Raw genomic sequence first — 23,391 nt, 5'->3', positions numbered from 1 at the left:
ACATGCCACCCCTGCCCCCCTCCTATCCAGATGTACAGGGGAGCCGCACAGACCCCCTGGAGTATGGGGCCCGTTTGCAGTTGCAACCCCTGTAGTTACGCCCCTGGTGGAAGGTGCAGTGGTGACAGTATGTTTGGGAAGTGGGGGTACAGACACGGTTGTTGGCTGGGGGGGGCTTGAAATTGTGCTCTCCTCTCCCCTTTACCAGTAAGGACTCATGTACTTGGGTGCTTTTGAGCATACAAAGTAAATTATGGAAATACGCCCGGGATGTATAGCATAGTAATGAAAGGCTGTAAATACAGTAGCTGTGGGCGGGTGTATGTACCTACTTGTGTAAACACGCGCATGCGTAAAGCAGTATACTTGCACAGGTTTACGCAAGTAGCAAAGTAGCAGTGCAAACCTGTCCACAGCAACACTCAGCCATTCGTTACTATGGGTGGCTGTATGAAGCTGCTGTGTATCCCAGGTAGACATATGCCGGTTTTCGGTAATTCGATATATCGCGGTATTGCATAGCCACGGTATTGTTATTGTGGCATTTTTAAAATACCGAGTTTCTCTGCTCCTGGGTCTGACTTGTGAATCAATACATTTCAGTGAGCTGGATGACTCATTCACTCACACAGCTCTCCCAGTAACTATAAACAAAAATGATTACATTGTATCTTTTCCTTCCCTCTGCCAGGGAGAAAGGAAGTTTAACCTCTTAAAGACTGGATCTTTTTCTGACACTTGTTGCTTGCAAGTTAAAATCAGTTTTTTTTTTGCTAGAAAAGTACTTAGAACCCCCAAACATTTTATATATTTTTTTAGCAGAGACCCTACAGAAAAAAATGGCGATTATTGTAAAATTTTATGTCACACTGTATTTGCGCAGCAGTCTTTCAAACGCAATTAATAGACTTTAATGAATAAAAAAAAAAAAAAAAACGTAACAGTAAAGTTTACCCAATTTTTTTTTTTTGTTACACAGAGAATCGTGAGAGAATCGTGATCTTTATTCCAAGCTAAAAAATCGTGATTCTCCTTTTGGCCAGAATCGTGCAGCTCTAATATATATATACATATACACACACACACGCATAGCAGCCCACATTACATTATTATATAGCCATCAAGCAGTGTCTGGCCTACCTGGTGATGACTGGTCCTGGCGCTCTGATCCGATGGCCTGGTCTTTAAAGGGGCAAATCCTTGCGATCCAGAAGTGGTTAAACCTGCAGGAGGACCGGTGTTTTTATCTATTAATGACTTTACTATTGCTTTAGGCCTGGTTCACATGTATGCGGGTTGGTGGTTCACATGTATGCGGGTTGGTGGTTCACATGTATGCGGGTTGGGGGCCCACATTTGCACAGGCATAGCAGCCCATTGATGTGAATGGGCTTGAGCTGCTATGCCTGCGTTTTCAGCTGAAAAAAGGTGCATGCAGAATTTAAAAAAATGCAGTGACCATGAAATCCATCCTTCTTTTGCACCATGCGACTTACCTGCCGTTGCTGCACACGCAAACTGTTTTTAAATGCCGTGCCCACGTATACAAAAAATGCAGAAAGCTTGCCAGAGCAGGAACTGCAGGTTAGTCGCATGGTGCAAAAGCAGGATGGATTTCAAGGCCACTGAATTTTAGAAAAATGCTGCATGCACCTTTTTTCTGCGGAAAATGAGGGCATAGCAGCCCGTTCAAATCAATGGGCTGTTATGCCTGTGTAAATGTGGGCCGCCAACCCGCATACATGTGAACCGCCAACCCGCATACATGTGAACCGCCAACCCGCATACATGTGAACCAGGCCTAAAGCAATAGTAAAGTAATTTATAAACAACACCTCATTCAGGTTTAACCACTTCTTGACCACAAGGATTTGCCCTCTTAATGACCAGGCCATCGGATCGGAGCCGAGCGCCAGGACCAGTTATCACCAGTTAGGCCAGACACTGCTTGATGACCTATTTTAGGCCTGGTTCACAGAGTCTGTACTGACTGACTATATAATAATGTGCATAAGTGAACCAAAGCCCCTAAATTCAGCAATGAAATTGAAGTGAGGTGGAAATTTAATAATTTAAATTTAATAATAGAATACCGTGATAATACCGTATACCGTGGCAAAACCTTAATCAATTAATCGCAGCATGGAAATCTGATACCGTCACAAGCCTAATCCCAGGAACAGAAATATGCCTGCAATTTATGTTGTATACCCAAAAGCTCCCAAGTGCCTGAGCCCTAAATGTGGAACATGTCGCGTCAGACCATCTTGTGCCTCTACAGGGTACACTATATTACCCAAAATTTTGGGGCACCTGCCTGTACACACACATGAACTTTATTTCTTGCAAAAAGTTTTTATTTTTCATTAATCAGTGAACAAAAACAGGATCAATTCTGAGAACAATACAGATCATGAGGGTATCACAAGAGAACACCAATACAATCAAATAGTAACTTAACCAGAATGTTATCATGAGGCAGAAGTTAGAACAAAACAGTCATGTTGGACCGCATAAGGAAAAAAAAAAAAGGGGGAGACATTTTTTATCATATAGGGGGCGGGGAAGGCCCTCCCCAGTCCCAGGAGACCCCCATTGGGATCACTAACTGTCTCCAGAGAGAGGGGGGGGACCTCTACCACCAGCTTTCAACCATAGAGATTCCGTGAAGTGAGGAAGAAAATATATTAAAAAAAAAAAAAGGGGGGGGGGGACACAAGACAGCTAAATATATGAGTGCCGTAATGTGAAGTGTCAGCGATTCCAGGGGTAAAACAAACCAAAGTGACCTCATGGATAACAGTCATTATCTGTGCATTAGTGAAAAATCGGAAAGAGTGCGGCCAACAATCAATCAGCCAAGAACAGCGGTCTATGCTTATAGGGTTCTCAGGATACTGAGAACAAGAAAAAAAAAAAGGGGGAGCGAGAAAGGGGAAAGAAGAAAAGGAGGGATAGAAAGGCTCGTCTTAGATCAGGCAGGGGAGAAGAGAAAGAGGGAGGAGGGGTTATGATAGTGCAGGCAGATCAGAGATTCCCAGCATCTGACGATAAATGACCCGGATAAAGGGGGGTGTTTGTATATACTGCCCAAGGCTCCCAAACTTTCTCAAATGTGTCCTTTTTATCAAGTAGTATGCTAGCCAATTTCTCCTGGGTCATGAGCCAGGAAATTTTCCTCTTAGCTAATTGAAGGAGACTGTATCCCGCTTCCACACTTGAACTTTAATGGTATCTCAGTCTTAGTTCGTAGGGTTCAATATTGATTTGGCCCACCCTTTGCAGCTATAACAGCTTCAACTCTTCTGGGAAGGCTGTCCACAAGGTTTAGGAGTGTGTCTATGGGAATGTTTCACCATTCTTCCAAAAGCGCATTTGTGAGGCCAGGCACTGGTGTTGGACGAGAAGGCCTGGCTCACAGTCTCCGCTCTAATTCATCCCAAAGGTGTTTTATCGGGTTGAGGTTGCAGTCATGGTTGAGGTTGCAGGCCAGTCAAGTTCCTCCACCCCAAAGTTGCTCTTCCATGTGTTTATGGACCTTACTTTGTGCACTGGTGCGCAGTCATGTTGGAACAGGAAGGGGCCATCCCCAAACTGTTCCCACAAATTTGGGAGCATGAAATTGTCCAAAATGTCTTGGTATGCTGACACCTTAAGAGTTCCCTTCACTGGAACTAAGGGGCCAAGCCCAACCTCTGAAAGACAACCCCACACCATAACCCCCCCTTCACCAAATGATTTGGACCAGTTCACAAAGCAAGGTCCATAAAGACATGGATGAGTGAGTTTGGGGTGAAGGAACTTGACTGGCCTGTACAGAGTCCTGACCTCAACCCGAAAGAACACCTTTGGGATGAATTAAAGTGCAGAATGTGAGCCAGGCCTTCCTGTCCAAAATCAGTGCCTGACCTCACAAATGCGCTTCTGGAAGAATGGTCAAACATTCCCATAGACACACTCCTATACCTTGTGGAAAGTCTTACCAGAAGAGTTAAAGCTGTTATAGCTGCAAAGGGTGGGCCAACTCATTATTGAACCCTATGGGCTAAGACTGGGATGCCATTAAAGTTCATGTGTGTGTAAAGGCAGGCGACCCAATACTTTTGGTAATATAGTGTATGTTTATTTAAAAAGGGTGTCAGGACCTGGGTCACCTGCTGGTGGCACTGTGTTTCCCAGAGAAGAAAGTTGTAGTTTCAGTGTCCAATTCACATCAGTCTTTTGCTTTGCTGTGCTAAATCTAATGCTGCTTGCCATTTATCCTCCTTTCTCATCTTGTATATATTGTAATATTGTTAGATGGTTAGGTATTTTTTTATTGGACATGTTTTATAGCAGAAAGTAAAAAATATTGTTTTTTTTTTTTTTAATTGTTGGTTGTTTTTTTGTTTATAGCGCAAAAAACAAAAACAAAAAAAAAAAAAAACTGCAGAGGTGATAAAAAATACCACCAAAAAAAAGCTCTATTTGTGGGGGGAAAAAAGGACAACATTTTTATTTGGGTACAGCCAGGGGCTGACCGGCAACCTTCGGCCCAGGGGGCAAGTACAAACCAGAAGCCCATGGTGCAGCGAATCGGCCCCACTCTCATTATCCCTCTTCCCGGCCTCCTCCTGACCCCCATTCCAGGCTGAACCTCTGCCCCAGGTTCTCTCTACTCATCAGCCAATTCTAAATTCCTGACCTGGCCAGCAGGGGGTGGTTGGGGGGAGTTGGGACAGCTCAATCTGGGAGTCTCCAGTAGTGCATGGAACTGGCCTCTGTTCAGACACAGTTTATACCATCCATGCTGGGGGGGGGGGCTGCGCTCTGTCCTTATCTTTATCCCGCACTCAGTAGGTCAGCGGATGAGACTTTTTACTTCTCTTCACCAGGAATCCTTTAGGCATGTTTGTGGCATAAGCGGTGCAGCCTTTTTATGGTGCATCAGAGCGGCCTGGGGGGCAATTGCCCCCTTCCCCCTGGCCCAGTCCTCCCCTGGGTACAGCGACGCACGACCGCGCAATTATCAGTTAAAGTAACACAGTGCCGTATCGCAAAAAATGGCCTGGTCATGAAGGGGGGGTAGTTAATGGGCATCCATTAAACAGTGACTGACCTCTGCATCTCACTCTGTATATCTCTAGGTGTCTGTCGCAACCTGAAGTCCATTGTGGTACAAGTGGGCATTGCGGATTATTTTAAGGATCCAAGCAGTCCTGAAGCCCGAAAACTGTTTGAGGAGATGGTCAATAAGTTACAGGTAGCTACTCGGTTCATCTATGACCTCTTTCCTAATGTGAAGCCTGTAGTCCCCATTCACAAAGCTTTCACAGGAGCCTAAAGCACGCTATTTATAGCCATGTAACTGCCATTTTACATTTCATTGGGCACCACCCAAAATAGCTCACTTTCATAAAAATAGAGATACTTATCCTGATGTGTTAGCTGTGTGAATTGAGCCGTATGTGTCCTTTCTATGAAGAGTGGGGAAATAATTGCGTCTCCGTATCTGAAGAAAAATTTGACTTTATTCTTTCGATATTGAGCTCAAAAACTTTTTTTTTTAAATACATATTGTGAGGTTGATTAGCTCGGTGGCGGGCGTGGATGACCCCTTGGGGGGATTCGTTACACAGGGAGATAGTCGAGAAGTGGTTGCAAACAACAGTATGGTTTATTCATGCAATTTTTCTTCACACAAGTGCAAGCTTCAGAAACATCCAAAATAAAGTAAAACACAAAATAAATCCTTGCCACTGTGGGCGGCTACCTTCTCACATACAGGAACCTATCTAAGGAGTCTACTGTTGGGCAAACTTTGCTGATCCTACAGCAGACACTCAATAGTCCATGTTTTTTCTTCACACAACAAATGTCCATTGAACATGTCCCTTTTCCTCTTCACATTGAACATGTCCCTTTGCTTGTCTCTTCACATAGCAAACAGTTCATTTATTTCTTCCACATAGAAATAGTTCATTTTCTCACCTTGAGAAGTCTTCAATCTTGATTAATTTCCCCTTCACACAGGAAATGTCCATTGGTTTCTTTTCACAGAGAAACGATCCAAGACCTCACACTTGAGTAGTCTTCACACTTTTTACCCTCCTCAGCGCACATCGCTCCAGGAGGTCTTCCCCATGCTCACACAGCTTTCAGGGGGCACACATCTGACTGTCCTCCTCTCCCCATGCCCACACAGCGTCAGGAGGCAGCAATCCTTAGACTTCCTTTGGACAAATTATAGAAGCCTTAACTTCCTCATTCCAAACAGCTGAAGGCCTTTCAACTTCCTTAAGCCAGTTCTGGCTACCTTTGCAGCCGACACCCTATAGTAATTGGTGAATTTTCTAAACCAGGTGGAAATGTATCTCCTGTCTGTGACTACATCCACAGATTTACCTGACTTCCTGTCACATACCCCCCCCCCTCTTTTTTCAACCCTAGGGTTGGGACACAGATTTCCAGACACGCATGTGTCAGGCACTGTTCTTGACTCTCACTGATAAGCCTCCTAGTATCTTCCCTCCCCAGTTCATTAACAACTGCTAACCTTTGTTGAAATGCTTGTAGGGGTGGCTCTTTCTTTAAGTCCGTTAGCTTGTCTATACACACTTGTTTTGGCTGATCCTCTCCATCTTCATATAGCCAATTCTCTGTATCTTCAAGCTTCAGGATGAAACTGTTTCTGTCATCTTCATTGACAGATTTCTCAAAAATGTCAGACAACTTGTCCCTCATCTCATATACACATTCTTCAACTGCATTTTTGGCATCATTTTGCTCCTTCTCAGGTTTGTCCTGCATAACCATCTGTCTTATCCACCAAGGAGGACCGTGATCCATAGGCAACTCAATTGTGCTAGTCTTAAAGTCTTCAACATTCTTGAGCCGCCTCTCTCTGCAATCAACAAATGATTTCCACAACACTTTGAGAACCTCTGCTTCACTTGGCTTTGTTCCAAGAAATGCCTTCTTGAGCTTGGCTTGCTCTAAGATGCTGTGCAGAAGGCCTTCCATTTGCGACAACAGGCTGTCATACATTTCTTCAAAGTGACCCCTGTTCATTTTTCCAGCGACCTCATCAACTTTCCTTCCACCATCATATGGGTCAAAGGCAACAACACAGTCTATTACAGGTTTCTTCAATGCACTTTCTGCAATTGCACTACTTTTCCCTTGTAGCTTCTTTAGCATTTCCTTGCTTTGGTTGAAGTGCATCTCTGCTGAACTATTTGACCGCTCAAGGTCACCTAGTTCCTTTTCTTTATCTGAACTCCACATGGAATGTATCTCAAGATCACGATCAAACTTCTGCCACCTGTCTTTCACCAGTTCCATTTTGGAAATATTCCCTGAAAGGCACGTATTCATTTGCTTCACGTTTTCACCAACAGCCTTAGTTTTCTCCACTAGGTGGTGTTTGCTTTTTTCTCCAAGTTTTATATCACTTGCCTTAGTTTTCTCCACTAGGTTTTCAGCCTGAACTGAGAAATCATCACATTTCTTACACAGCTCCTTTGTTTGCTGAAGTTCTAATGATACATTTTCCAGTGCTTGAAGTTTTTGAAGGAACTGTTTAATCCAGAGGGGTGCTTCAAACAACATGTCATCAAATTTCTGATGCTCACTCAGGACAGACCCCAAAACACTGATCCTTTTATAAACTGCATCAGGCACACTATCCCCTCTTTGGGACAGATCCTCTGTTGCCTGTAATTCCTCTTCAAGTTCTTCCAACTGAATCTTCATCTCTTCTACTTGCTGTTCTAAGGCTCGCTTAGACTTTTCTAGCTCCTGAACGCTTTTCCCAACATCATCCTTGGATCTGACCAAATCGTCCATCTCTGTACACAGCTGTTGGTTAACTCTTTCTAGTTCAACCTTACACTCTAGAGCTTCCTCCAAGGAGCGAGCCAAGAACGGGGCTTTGCTCTCTTTATCACACGCCTCCGCTTCTGCACGGTCGCGTTCTTCTGCATATTTTGCAGACACAGTCTTCTCCTCACCAAGCATCTGATCAAACTTCTTTTTCACATCTTCAACATTCTCTAATGAACCAACGCTTTCTTCCATGCATTTTTTCATATCCGTTATCTGAGCTTGCAGTGTTGCGACTTGCTCTGATAGGTTTTTCTTTGCTTCTTCCTCCTCTTTTAATTGTTCCAGGACGCCATTTTTCACATCTTCCATTTGTTTGAGCTTTGTGCTAAAGCTCAGCCTTTTAACACCTCTCTTCCTGTAAGAGTTCCTGAGCGTCTTGCAGCTGCAATTCCAAGATAGAGAAATCTTTGGCAATTTCTCTAGATCTGGTGTCTGCTTGAGAAAGCTGTTTTGTGACATTGTCCAACTCAACCTGCAGTCGGTTTGCCTTCTCTGACAGCTTAGCACACAATCGGTCACCTTCTGACACCTTGACTTGCGATTCCTGCAGCTGTGCCTCTACTTTTTTTCTCTTGTGTTCAGAATCTCCTTTTCCCTGCATAAGAGCCTTCACCTCATTGGCTAGTTTCTGGGAATGAGACTGTAATTCTGCCACACAGGCTTCTTTCTCCTTTAGCTGCTGCTGGACACGTTGGACTTCATCTTTCCAACTTTCACAGTCCGTACGCAATTCATCTACCACACTTCTCAAAGTGGTGAGCTCATACACAGTACTCAGTAATTTAGCCTCTCTCTAACTTTTCTCCTTGTAGCTGAGAGAAAATGTCGTTTTCAGAGCGACATTCTGTTTCTGCGCCCCCTGCAGGTCTATTTTGGTAGCTTCCAAAGACTGAAGACTTTTTTCCAGCTGATTACGCAACTCCAACATATCACGCATACTTTGCTTCTGCAAAGTCTGAATTTCAATTTCCTTTTCCATGAGGATGGCATCTTTCTCCATTATAGTCTCTCCACGTTTTTGTAACTCAGAAAAAAGAAGAGCAGTGGATTCTTCCCACTGTAACACCTGAGTCTGCAAGTTTCTATGCTCCATACTAAACAACTCCAGGGCGTGTTCCTTTTCTTCCATTTTCCGTTGCAAGGCATCCAGCTCAGCCCTGCACACATACTCGGTTTCCTCCAAACCAATGACCTCCATTTGCTGCTGGCGTCTCTGTTTCCAGCCTGCCATGCTCTCTTGGTGAGCCTTTTGTTGAGCTGCAAAGCTCAGCTGAATATCCGCATTTGCCTCAGTGTTGCTAGGGACAACAACCTCTCTTTTTAGCAGACTCCGTTCAGGCATGGATGGGGCTCGTTCAGGCGGTAACATCCCCTCCATCCATAGAATCCGGTCTCTCATTTCAGCTATCTTTGCATCTTTCAGGCGTTTTGACCGCCCCATCTTCAATAACTCCACAATAAATTTTTTCACAGTCCAGCAAATAATTTTGAGACCACTGTCTCTTTAAAGCCAGTAGCTTTTCTCTCTCTTGCAGGCTCTCCTTTCCTGCAGACACAGTTTGTGCAGTTTCATGCACCAGACAAAGTTCATCAAAAATTTTGAGACCACTGTCTCTTTAAAACACGTAGTTTTTCTCTCATTCAGGATTTCCTCTCCTGCACACATAGATTGTGCAATCTCATGCACAAGACAAAGTTCATAGAACATATGCACTTCTTTGCAGGGATCTCTGCTTCTGCCCAATGCATACCTCCACCATATGTGAGGTTGATTAGCTCGGTGGCGGGCGTGGATGACCCCTTGGGGGGATTCGTTACACAGGGAGATAGCCGAGAAGTGGTTGCAAACAACAGTATGGTTTATTCATGCAATTTTTCTTCACACAAGTGCAAGCTTCAAAAACATCCAAAATAAAGTAAAACACAAAATAAATCCTTGCCACTGTGGGCGGCTACCTTCTCACATACAGGAACCTACCTACGGATTCTGTCTCCAACCTACTGTTGGGCAAACTTTGCTGATCCCACAGCAGACACTCAATAGTCCATGTTTTTTCTTCACACAACAAATGTCCATTGAACATGTCCCTTTTCCTCTTCACATTGAACATGTCCCTTTGCTTGTCTCTTCACATAGCAAACAGTTCATTTATTTCTTCCACATAGAAATAGTTCATTTTCTCACCTTGAGAAGTCTTCAATCTTGATTAATTTCCCCTTCACACAGGAAATGTCCATTGGTTTCTTTTCACAGAGAAACGATCCAAGACCTCACACTTGAGTAGTCTTCACACTTTTTACCCTCCTCAGCGCACATCGCTCCAGGAGGTCTTCCCCATGCTCACACAGCTTTCAGGGGGCACACATCTGACTGTCCTCCTCTCCCCATGCCCACACAGCGTCAGGAGGCAGCAATCCTTAGACTTCCTTTGGACAAATTATAGAAGCCTTAACTTCCTCATTCCAAACAGCTGAAGGCCTTTCAACTTCCTTAAGCCAGTTCTGGCTACCTTTGCAGCCGACACCCTATAGTAATTGGTGAATTTTCTAAACCAGGTGGAAATGTATCTCCTGTCTGTGACTACATCCACAGATTTACCTGACTTCCTGTCACAATATTCATAGTTATGAACATCCAATACAGTAATTCTAAAAAACATAATTGTTATACAACATTATATCTCTTGAGAACTGCAGTCTACGTGTGTCTCATATATATACACACACACACTATATTGTCAAAAGTATTGTTACGCCTGCCTTTTGGCAAACATGAACTTTAATGGCATCCCAGTCTTAGTCCGTAGGGTTCAATATTGAGTTGGCCCACCCTTTGCAGCTATAACAGCTTCAACTCTTCTGGGAAGGCTGTCCACAAGGTTTAGGAGTGTGTCTATGGGAATGTTTGACCATTCTTCCAGAAGCGCATTTGTGAGGTCAGGCACTGATGTTGGCCGAGAATGTCTCCACTCTAATTCATCCCAAAGGTGTTCTATCAGGTTGAGCTCAGGACTCTGTGCAGGCCAGTCAAGTTCCTTCATCCCAAACTCGCTTATCCATGTCTTTATGGACCTTGCTTTGTGCACTGGTGTGTAGTCATGTTGGAACAGGAAGGGGCCATCCCCAAACTGTTCCCACAATGTTGGGAGCATGAAATTGTCCGAAATGTCTTTGTATGCTGACGCCTCAAGACTTCCCTTCACTGAAACGAAAGGCCAAACCAACCTCTGAAAAACAAACCCCACACCATAATTCCCCCTTCACCAAATGGTTTGGACCAGTGCACAAAGCAAGGTCCATAAAGACACAGATGAGTGAGTTTGGGGTGGAGGAACTTGACTGGCCTGCACAGAGTTCTGACCTCAACCCAACAGAACACCCAACAGATGAATTAGAGTGGAGACTGCAAGCCAGGCCTTCTCGTCCAACATCAGTGTTTGACCTCACAAATGCGCTTTTGGAAGAATGGTCAAACATTCCCATAGACACACTCCTAAACCTTGTGGACAGTCTTCCAAGAAGAGTTAAAGCTGCTAAAGCTGCAAATAATGGGCCAACTCAATATTGAACCCTATGTACTAAGACAGCAACGGAAGCCAATGGCACCACTGCTGTGTCTCAGCCATTCAATTAATGGCCATTTAAACAAGCCCACCCAGCTTGTGGGGGAGCCTGCAGAACGCAGGGCCAGCAAATACAGTATCTCGCAAAAGTGAGTGCACCCCTCACACTTTTGTAAATATTTTATTATATCTTTTCATGTGACAACACTGAAGAAATTACACTTTGCTACAATGTAAAGTAAATGTAAATTTGCTGTTCCCTCAAAATAAATCAACACACAGCCATTAATGTCTAAACCGTTGGAAACAAAAGTGAGTACACCCCTAAGTGAAAATGTTTAAATTGGGCCCAAAGCGTCAATATTGTGTGGCCACCATTATTTTCCAGCACTGCCTTAACCCTCTTGGGCATGGAGTTCACCAGAGCTTCACAGGTTGCCACTGGAATCCTCTTCCACTCCTCCATGATGACAATCACGGAGCTGGTGGATGTTAGAGACCTTGCGCTCTTCTACCCTCCATTTGAAGATGCCCCACAGATGCTCAATAGGGTTTAGGTCTAGAGACATGCTTGGCCTTTACCCTCATCTTCTTTAGCAAGCAATTGGTTGTCTTGAAGATTGTTTTGGACTTTTATCATTTTGGAATACTGCCCTGTTGCCCAGTCTCTGAAGGGAGACTGCATGAACAGATATTTTCAATAGTTGCTAAAAATATTTTTAGAATGTAAATGTGTTTCATGTGGTAACACTGAAGAAATGGCACTTTGCTACAATGTAAAGTAGTGAGTGTACAGCTTGTATAACAGTGTCAATTTGCTGTCCCCTCAAAATAACTCAACACACAGCCATTAATGTCTAAACTGCTGGCAACCAAAGTGAGTACACCCCTAAGTGAAAATGTCCAAACTGGGCCCAATTAGCCATTTTCCCTCCCCGGTGGTCATGTGACTTGTTAGTGTTACAAGGTCTCAGGTGTGAATGGGGAGCAGGTGTGTTAAATTTGGTGTTATCGCTCTCACTCTCTCATAATGGTCGCTGGAAGTTCAACATGGCATCTCATGGCAAAGAACTCTCTGAGGATCTGTATAAAAAAGAATTGTTGCTCTACATAAAGATGGCCTAGGCTATAAGAAGATTGCCCAAATCCTGGAACTGAGCTGCAGCACGATGGCCAAGACCAGTTGAGCGCACATGCTCAGCATCATATCCAGAGGTTGTCTTTGAGAAATAGATTTATGAGTGCTGCCAGCATTGCTGCAGAGGTGGAAGGGGTGGGGGGGGGGGGGTCAGCCTGTCAGTGCTCAGACCATACGCCGCACACTGCATCAAATTGGTCTGCATGGCTGTCATCCCAGAAGGAAGCCTCTTCTAAAGATGATGCACAAGAAAGCTCTCAAACAGTTTGCTGAAGACAAGCAGACTAAGGACATGGATTACTGGAACCATGTCCTGTGGTCTGATGAGACCAAGATAAACGTATTTGGTTCAGATGGTGTCAAGCGTGTGTGGCGGGAACCAGGTGAGGAGTACAAAGAGTAGAGTCAAGCATGGTGGTGAGGGTGTCATGGTCTGCGGCTGCATGAGTGCTGCCGGCACTGAGGAGCTACAGTTCATTGAGGGAACCATGAATGCCAACATGTACTGTGACATACTGAAGCAGAGCATGATCCCCTCCCTTCAGAGACTGGGCCGCAGGGCAGTATTCCAACATAAAAACGACCCCAAACCACCTACTGCCTTGTTAAAGAAGCTGAGGGTAAAGGTGATGGACTGGCCAAGCATGTTTCCAGACCTAAACCCTATTGAGCATCTGTGGGGCAACCTCAAATAGAAGGTGGAGGAGCGCAAGGTCTCTAACATCCACCAGCTCCGTGATGTCATCATGGAGGAGTGGAAGAGGACTCCAGTGGCAACCTGTGAAGCTCTGGTGAACTCCATGCCCAAGAGGGTTAAGGCAGTGCTGGAAAATAATGCTGGCCACACAAAATATTGACACTTTGGACCCAATTTAGACATTTTCACTTAGGGGTGTACTCACTTTTGTGGCCAGTGGTTTAGACATTAATGGCTGTGTGTTGAGTTATTTTGAGGGGACAGCAAATTTACACTGTTATACAAGCTGTACACTCACTGCTTTACATTGTAGCAAAGTGTAATTTCTTCAGTGTTGTCACATGAAAAGATAGAATAAAATATTTACAAAAATGTGAGGGGTGTACTCACATATGTGAAATAATGTACAGTGCCTTGCGAAAGTATTCGGCCCCCTTGAACTTTGCGACCTTTTGCCACATTTCAGGCTTTAAACATAAAGATATAAAACTGTATTTTTTTATGAAGAATCAACAACAAGTGGGACACAATCATGAAGTGGAACGAAATGCATTGGATATTTCAAACTTTGTTTACAAATAAAAAACTGAAAAATTGGGTGTGCAAAATTATTCAGCCCCCTTAAGTTAATATTTTGTAGCGCCACCTTTTGCTGCGATTACAGCTGTAAGTCGCTTGGGGTATGTCTCTATCAGTTTTGCACATCGAGAGACTGAAATTTTTGCCCATTCCTCCTTGCAAAACAACTCGAGCTCAGTGAGGTTGGATGGAGAGCGTTTGTGAACGGCAGTTTTCAGTTCTTTCCACAGATTCTCGATTGGATTCAGGTCTGGACTTTGACTTGGCCATTCTAACACCTGGATATGTTTATCTGTGAACCATTCCATTGTAGATTTTGCTTTATGTTTTGGATCATTGTCTTGTTGGAAGACAAATCTCTGTCCCAGTCTCAGGTCTTTTGCAGACTCCATCAGGTTTTCTTCCAGAATGGTTCTGTATTTGGCTCCATCCATCTTCCCATCAATTTGAACCATCTTCCCTGTCCCTGCTGAAGAAAAGCAGGCCCAAACCATGATGCTGCCACCACCATGTTTGACAGTGGGGATGGTGTGTTCAGCGTGATGAGCTGTGTTGTTTTTACGCCAAACATAACGTTTTGCATTGTTGCCAAAAAGTTTGATTTTGGTTTCATCTGACCAGAGCACCTTCTTCCACATGTTTGGTGTGTCTCCCAGGTGGCTTGTGGCAAACTTTAAATTACACTTTTTATGGATATCTTTAAGAAATGGCTTTCTTCTTGCCACTCTTCCATAAAGGCCAGATTTGTGCAGTATACGACTGATTGTTGTCCTATGGACAGAGTCTCCCACCTCAGCTGTAGATCTCTGCAGTTCATCCAGAGTGATCATGGGCCTCTTGGCTGCATCTCTGATCAGTCTTCTCCTTGTATGAGCTGAAAGTTTAGAGGGACAGCCAGGTCTTCGTAGATTTGCAGTGGTCTGATACTCCTTCCATTTCAATATTATAAACAAGCAAAAAATTGGGGGAGCAAACCCTGAACATGTATATCTAAAGCCGGTGCAGCTATGGACCAAGCAACATGTATATTAAAAAAGAATAGCGCAACCATGCAAAAGAAATGACTATCAAATATGGAGACAATCCATAAATAAAAATGGGGATTTAGTTCCACCATATGGCCATATCGTGCTCAAGCCCACTGATAATGGGGTACTTTGACGCAGTGGTGGGCTTGAGCACGATATGGCCATATGGTGGAACTAAATCCCCATTTTTATTTATGGATTGTCTCCATATTTGATAGTCATTTCTTTTGCATGGTTGCGCTATTCTTTTTTAATATACATGTTGCTTGATCCATAGCTGCACCGGCTTTAGATATACATGTTCAGGGTTTGCTCCCCCAATTTTTTGCTTGTTTATTATGTATTCGGTCTGACCAGACTTCTGAGGTTGAGCATCCCATCCCCCACACACACCTGTACTCTATTGGTGTCCTCTATCAAGTAGATATAGGAGGAGTCCCCTGCAGTGCATTAGCACACCTTCACAGCAAGGAGTGTTGTCTCCAAGGGTAAGAGAGGCTGTATTCACCCCTTTTTTATGGATAGTGTAGGACCCACTGATAATGGGGTACTTTGACGCAGTGGTGGGCTTGAGCACGATATGGCCATATGGTGGAACTAAATCCCCATTTTTATTTATGGATTGTCTCCATATTTGATAGTCATTTCTTTTGCATGGTTGCGCTATTCTTTTTTAATATTTCAATATTATCGCTTGCACAATGCTCCTTGGGATGTTTAAAGCTTGGGAAATCTTTTTGTATCCAAATCCGGCTTTAAACTTCTCCACAACAGTATCTCGGACCTGCCTGGTGTGTTCCTTGTTCTTCATGATGCTCTCTGCGCTTTAAATGGACCTCTGAGACTATCACAGTGCAGGTGCATTTATACGGAGACTTGATTACACACAGGTGGATTCTATTTATCATCATTAGTCATTTAGGTCAACATTGGATCATTCAGAGATCCTCACTGAACTTCTGGAGAGAGTTTGCTGCACTGAAAGTAAAGGGGCTGAATAATTTTGCACGCCCAATTTTTCAGTTTTTTATTTGTTAACAAAGTTTGAAATATCCAATAAATTGCGTTCCACTTCATGATTGTGTCCCACTTGTTGATTCTTCACAACAAATTACAGCTTTATATCTTTGTTTGAAGTCTGAAATGTGGCAAAAGGTCGCAAAGTTCAAGGGGGCCGAATACTTTCGCAAGGCACTGTATAACAAACTGCTATTTAAATGGTATATTAAACAGACCAAAATGGAACAATTAACAAAAATCAGTGTTAGGATTTACATAATTTACATACACTTTAACCTGCCAGATTCCATACATGGAGCCTGAAATTATGGGTAACAGTGTTCAAGTTTAGTGACCCTATTTTCCTGTATTTTAGGCTCTTAAAAAGAGGCCGGGCTTCTCAAAGATTCTACACATTAAGGTGGAAGAAGGCTGCTAATCCTGCTTTATAGGAAATAGACTTTGTGATCCTCAAGTCTCCTCCGACACCTAGACTGAACCGTGCCGTCTCATCATGGGAAGTGCCACCAAGACCAATTGCCAAAAAACCTGCTTCCAAGAAAGTGTCTTTGGAACATCTGACTACAGCAGTGCAATAGAGGGACACGCCCAACAGGGCCCCTCCCTTGGCGCCGAAAGGGTAACACTAACCTCCAGGGTTCTCAGACAGAGTCTTTATCATTCATTTTCAGTGTAATTTCTCTGCAGCAGCCCAATAATGAGCGGCGTCCGACGGGTCTGCCCCCGGTTTATGTAGCACTGCAGGCGATTCCGAGATTTTCCTAATGTCTGTGTGGATCGTATTCTTTGTGTTTCTGTCACGTGAGATATACTTATAAATCTGTATATTAATATATATCAATATTTTAAAGATAAATATATAAATATATGCTATTATTTAAGAAAAAAAGCATCAATGGAAGCCAGTTGGTATTCCAGTTAATTTATGTTCAGAGGTAGAGTATATAGAGAGGAAGCCTTGTTTTGGATGAAGGCCATCGGCTGTCCACCGTGCAAAAAGCCCCGAATGAGCTACAGTGCAATAAGACCTGTTGACAGTTATATAATACAATGTATCACCCTCAAGAATCCTGTGTATCCACATAAAGCTACGGCCTCGGTCTTCATGGAGCTACAAGCCAAGAAAAACAGTTTACTAACTTTTCAAGAAGCCTTCGTGAAGCATGCATACATTCAGTGTTTTGTCAAGCTCTCTACAAGGACTTTGCGGCCTTCATATGTACATGGTGCTATAACAGACCTCTTTTCTTCATTACCCGACTTATTTTTCATAGATGGCAGACGGTGTTCTGTTGGTCAGATAGTTGGGGTTCAAGTGACAGATGGGAACATTAGCACTTTATGGTGAAACATTCATGAAGTTGGAAAGGACCATCAACCTTCAAAACATCAGAAAAAGCCACTCAACTCATTGGCTTCTTTATTAGGTACACCTAGAAGTTCAGTAGATGGTCAAGAGGTTCTTTTGTTCTAGCACAAGTGGAAGGTGTGCAATTTAACTACCCTTGAACGAAGAATAGGTATTGGAGTCAGAGACATCGTAGACATTGTTCCGAGATTGTAGGCATTGTGGTGTCCAGAGTTTACAGAAAGTGGTGAGGAAAACACTCGGACTTGGTTAAGCTGGCCAGAAGTCTAGACTTGCACCAACAACCACTGTTTACAGCACTACTGTGCAGAAGGCCACATCCAAGTGTAGCTATATCCATAGGGCCTAGAGCTGCCTGGTTACACAGCCTTATATGCAGGTAGCAATTGCACTTGGCAAAAAAAGAGTATACATGGTTTGTATACCTGTAGAAGATTGCCATGGAAGCAATCTTCCCCCTACATCCACTGCACCCCAAACCCCCTACATCCACAGCACCCTAATATTGTTATATCCACTGCATCCCAATCCCCCTACATCCACTCCACACCAATGCCCATAGGTCCACAGTACCCCTTCCCATACATCCACAGTGTTCCCTTCCCCCTATATCCACAGCACCCCTTTCCCTTACAACAACTGCACCCCAAACCCTCTACATCCACAGCACCCTAATATCATTACATCCACTGCATCCCAATCCCCCTACATCCACTCCACACCAATGCCCATACGTCCTCAGTACCCCTTCCCATATATCCAAAGTGTTCCTTTCCCCCTATATCCACAGCACCCCTTCCCCTTACAACAACTGCACCCCAAACCCCCTACATCCACAGCACCCTAATATCGTTACATCCACTGCATCCCAATCCCCCTACATCCACTCTACACCAATGCCCATATGTCCACAGTACCCTTTCCCATACATCCAAAGTGTTCCCTTTCCCCTATACCCACAGCACCCCTTCCCCTTACAACAACTGCACCCCAAACCCTCTACATCCACTTCACCCCTTCCTCCTACATCCACAGCACCTCCTTACTCTACATTCACGGTGCCCCAATCCTTATGGACCCTTTTCATGGACATTAGAATAATTGTCTTTGAGATGGAGGTGAGTGACAGGGGCGCCCTTAAAGCTGAACTCTAGGCTGATATAAAAGACATACATTAATACAGCTCTGTAATCATTAGTGCATCATCATTAGTGTGAGGAGAAGAAGAAGCAGTCAATCAGTTCATGTGCTGACAAGAAGCATGTTGATAGGAGGAGAAAGCAGAGCGACAGAGAGATGAACTCATCACTGTGCTGCTTCTCCTTTCACTGTCCAGTCACAGGCTGGAGGCATGACCAGGATGACATGAGCCCAGAGGAAGTGGGCTGAAGAATAATGGCCATGAGACCAGGGGCCTCTAGTGGCAGAAAAAAAAAAACAACTGCAGAGGAAATGTCTGGAATGAAGTTCAGTATTGCAGCAAAAGCTGGTCTTGTTTTTTTTTTGTTTTTCATTTTTAATAATTTGTCGTCTTTGGGGCCCCGTCACACATGGCTCTGGCCAAATCTGAATGCTGAACACATCAATCCTCGAAGAGGACAAGCCATAGAAGTACAAGACCATACCAGAAAAATCAGCCAATAGTAGGCACCTGAAATGGATCACTGGTGAAGCTCTACTTGGACTGACCAGTCCAAAGTTCTACCATGACAGGCAGACGACAGGGTCAGAATTTGGGGTATACAGCAAGAATGCATGTACATGTCCTGTGTCCAGGGTTTAGGCTGGTGGTACTGGTACAAAGGGACAGCGCTTTGCTTATTATTTCTTGGTACACATTATGTCCCTTAACAATGATTGAGCATGATTTAAAGGTCACTACATCCTTGCCAAGTACAACCGCCCTTTATGGGCACTGTATAGGTGTACCTAATAAAATGAACCATGAGTGGTCATCGTAGCAGAAGTTAATGTCCCCTACTTAGATGGGGCTTCGAATATTTGGAATTTTGTTAACATTTTTCTAGCCGAGTGCCATGTCAGGCTCTGAACAGCATCTTGCACCCCGATTGGGAGAAGAATGGTACACAGGAAAATATTGTCTCTACAATAGTAATATTGTGGCAAACATCATATTGGGTACAATATACCTGTAGTTATTTCATAGATATCTGCAAATGTCATTTATAAATCTGTTTATGTAAACTGACTTGCTGATTAGGTATAACAACTTGGAAGGAGACCTAAAATATTACTTGTTAAAGAAAAAAAAAAAAAAAAGTACATGGTACGTTTACTGTCTCCTTTATCTCTACAGCCTGTATTTGCAGCAAAGTCTATGGCCCTAATATTTCTGCCTATAGAGTGGCCAAACTTGTATGCAGGGTCTCCACGGAACCCCTCTGATGTCCAGAATCCTGGCATGAGCTAAGACTATGAAGGTTTGAAAAGAGGGACTTTCTGAAGTCTAATGCCTCGTACACACGCAACGATTGTTGGCCGTGAATTTTCGGCCAACGTCCGATCGGCCGATTTTCGGGTTGTTAAGCCTCGTACACACGCAACGATTATCGGCCGACCGATCGGCCGTCTTTTGTCCAGTGTTGTTGTGTTGGTTGAAATGTGCTCTAGACTGCACACGAATTTTCTCGGCCAACAAAAACCAACTTCAGAAGTGATGTCATGTACTGGTTTACTTTCCATGTGTTTTTTCTTCTCTGAGCATGCCCAGTCTTGCTCATCAGATTTTTGTCTGCCGAAATCTGTACTGACTGACGGAAAATTGGCCGTTCTGTTGACGGCCAACAAAGATTTTATAGCATGCACACCAGATTTTGTTCGGCCGAAAAGTCGGAGTCGGTTGTCGGAAGAAGCCGACAATCAGCCGATCGGACGTTGACCGAAAATTCACGGCCAACAATCGTTGCGTGTGTACGCGGGATTAGTATGATGCTTCCGACAACCGACTCCGACTTTTCGGCCGAACAAAATCTGGTGTGCATGCTATAAAATTTTTGTTGGCCGTCAACAGAACGGCCGATTTTCCGTCAGTCAGTACAGATTTCGGCAGACAAAAATCAGATGAACAAGACTGGGCATGCTCAGAGATGAAAAAACACATGGAAAGTCAACCATCACATGACATCACTTCTGAAGTTGGTTTTTGTTGGCCAAGAAAATTTGTGTGCAGTCTAGAGCACATTTCAACCAACACAACAACACTGGACAAAAGACGGCCGATTGGTCGGCCGATAATCGTTGCATGTGTACAAGGCTTTAAGCTGGATACACACTATACAACTTTTGTTGTTAGATTTCCTTTAGATTTACCCTCATGTAGTGCAAGGGCAGGCCCGACTGCATTCAAATTGAAAGTGTTTAGGTATGTCCTCATATTATATGGTTTTGGTGAATCTAAAGGAAAAAAATCTGAAGACAATTGTATAGTGTGTATCCAGCTTTAATATATACGGCAGGCGTGCATTATGGGCGCAAGGATACAGGAGACCACCTGATTGTACTACAATGGGAGGCCATGCAATTTATGGGCTGGGCACAAGGAAACATCAGGCCACCTGATTGTATTACTGTGGGCATGCATGTACATTTTGGGCTGGAATGAGCATGTAGAAGGCCATCTGCTAGGTCTACAGTGGACATATATGCAAATTATGGGCTGGGAGCAAGGGATTATGGGCCAAACAGGAAGTCACGTGAGTTGGGGAAGTGAACAGAACTCCAAGTGCAATAGGTCAGAGTGCCAACACCAGCTGTCACCAGGTATTTTGCGAAGCTTGCAATGGAGGAAGGAACATCGGGAGAGTGCTGTGAAGATAGGTTTAAGGTAGTCTAGGGGTGAGCTCTAAATGTTTGTCCTGAATGGGAAAAGTGACAGGGTCTCTTGGAGAAGTAGGTGTAATGGTCCTTAGTTAAGGACATCAGAAGACAGATAACATCATAAAGCTACATCCTATACTCCCAGACCTTCCAATATTGCAGCTATCTTATGGTACAAATTGTTCAGAACCGAACTTGTAAGTAAAGGCCCGTACACACGTACCGATCGTCGGCATACAAACGTCGGTGGACGAAGGATCTGCCGATTGTATGCGTGTTAGTATGGTGCCTCCGACAGATGTCTGCGCACAATCCGCGGACAAAAGTCTTTCTTGCAAACATGAAAATTTTTGTATGCCGACACCAGAACGGACGATTGTTCGCCTGTCAGTACACAATTCGGCCGACAGACCGCAGATTTGCAAGACTGGGCATGCTCAGAAAATAGAAAACACAGGGAAAGTTAACCATTACATGACATCACTTCTGCAGTCGGCGGACAAAATTCTTGTGCTGTCCTTGTGCTGTCTTTGCACTTTTCAGCAGACACCGACATCCCGGGGAGAAAAGAGGAACATTTGTATGCCGACCATCGGTACGTGTGTACGGGGCTTTAGAGTAACTCCAGTTTTGTTGGAATAAAAAAACAGTCACAGCAGGCTAATTGTTAAGGTTTTAGCAAATTTTGTTGATGCTTTTTGCTCTTCTCAGTTTTAAAAAATCTGTTGTTTGTTTCATCATGTTCTAAATGGAAAGGTCTGCTTTCATTATTATTACCTGAGCAGTCATGGTGTTGTAGTGAGAAAAGCTGCAGTGTCTGCATCCATTTATACATGAATGATTGTGAGTGTTACTTCTGCAGGAGTAACTGATGCCTTCATGTACAGTAAAATGGCGTGAGTTTGTGGATTCAGGATCATCACATCTACAGTAAATGAGCCTTATAGACATTCCAGTGACCTGCCCCTTTTTTTTGCAGGTTTAACAGCCTTAACTCTTCTAAAAAGGCTTTCTGTATGGTTTTAAAGTGTGCCTGTGGGAATTTGTGCCCCTTTGGCCAAAAGGAGCATTTATAAAGGTCAGGTACTGATATTAAAAACTTGAGTGATCAGTAGGGTTAAGCTAAGGTCTCTGTATTCAGTAGGGTTGAGGTCAGGGCTCTGTGTTAGGTAGGGTTGAGGTGATGGCTCTGTGTTTGCTAGGGTTGAGGTGATGGCTCTGAGTTCGGTAGGGTTGAGGGCAGGGCTCTGTGTTCAGTAGGGTTGAGGGCAGGGCTCTGTGTTAAGTAGGGTTGAGGTGATGGCTCTGTGTTTGCTAGGGTTGAGGTGATGGCTCTGAGTTCGGTAGGGTTGATGGCAGGGCTCTGTGTTCAGTAGGGTTGAGGTCAGGGCTCTGTGTTAGGTAGGGTTGAGGTGATGGCTCTGTGTTTGCTAGGGTTGAGGTGATGGCTCTGAGTTCGGTAGGGTTGATGGCAGGGCTCTGTGTTCAGTAGGGTTGAGGTCAGGGCTCTGTGTTAGGTAGGGTTGAGGTGATGGCTCTGTGTTTGCTAGGGTTGAGGTGATGGCTCTGAGTTCGGTAGGGTTGAGGGCAGGGCTCTGTGTTCAGTAGGGTTGAGGGCAGGGCTCTGTGTTAGGTAGGGTTGAGGTGATGGCTCTGAGTTCGGTAGGGTTGATGGCAGGGCTCTGTGTTCAGTAGGGTTGAGGTCAGGGCTCTGTGTTAGGTAGGGTTGAGGTGATGGCTCTGTGTTTGCTAGGGTTGAGGTGATGGCTCTGAGTTCGGTAGGGTTGAGGGCAGGGCTCTGTGTTCAGTAGGGTTGAGGGCAGGGCTCTGTGTTTGCTAGGGTTGAGGTGATGGCTCTGAGTTCGGTAGGGTGGAGGTCAGGGCTCTGTGTTCAGTAGGGTTGAGGGCAGGGCTCTGTGTTCGGTAGGGTTGAGGGCAGGGCTCTGTATTCGGTAAGGTTGAGGTCAGGGCTCTGTGTTCGGTAGGGTTGAGGCAGGGCTCTGTGTTCGGTAGGGTCGAGGTCAGGGCTCTGTGTTCGGTAGGGTTGAGGTCAGGGCTCTGTGTTCTGTAAGGTTGAGGTCATGGCTTTGTGTTTGATGGGGTTGAGGTCAGGGCTCTGTGTTCAGTAGGGTTGAGGTCAGGGCTTTGTGTTTAGTGGGGTGGAGGTCAGGGCTCTGTGTTGAGTAAGGTTTAGGCTATGGCTCTGTAGAGTTGAGGTCAGGGTTCTGTGTTAAATAGTGTTGAGGTCAGGGCTCTGTGCTCAGTACATATAAGGCTAGGGATCTGTGTTGAGT

At 44.3% G+C, this 23,391-nt stretch overlaps 1 protein-coding gene across 1 annotated transcript in view; it reads left to right on the top strand.

Annotated features, from left to right (window-relative positions):
- Positions 1-17,497, top strand: part of FBXO41 (F-box protein 41) — a 258,813-nt gene extending 241,316 nt beyond the window's left edge. Inside the window, exons 12-13 of the mRNA XM_082268572.1 lie at positions 5,127-5,242; positions 16,247-17,497. Of these exons, the coding sequence (XP_082124698.1) occupies positions 5,127-5,242; positions 16,247-16,309 (179 nt within the window). The 3' untranslated portion in view covers positions 16,310-17,497. The remainder of the gene's footprint in view (positions 1-5,126; positions 5,243-16,246) is intronic.
- Positions 17,498-23,391: the final 5,894 nt, after the last annotated feature.

This window comes from Pelophylax lessonae (assembly GCF_965119305.1).
Source record: "Pelophylax lessonae genome assembly, chromosome: 1".
NCBI lineage: Eukaryota > Metazoa > Chordata > Amphibia > Anura > Ranidae > Pelophylax > Pelophylax lessonae.
Note: the sequence above shows the minus strand (reverse complement) of the source record. Positions and strands in the feature narration are given on the sequence as shown.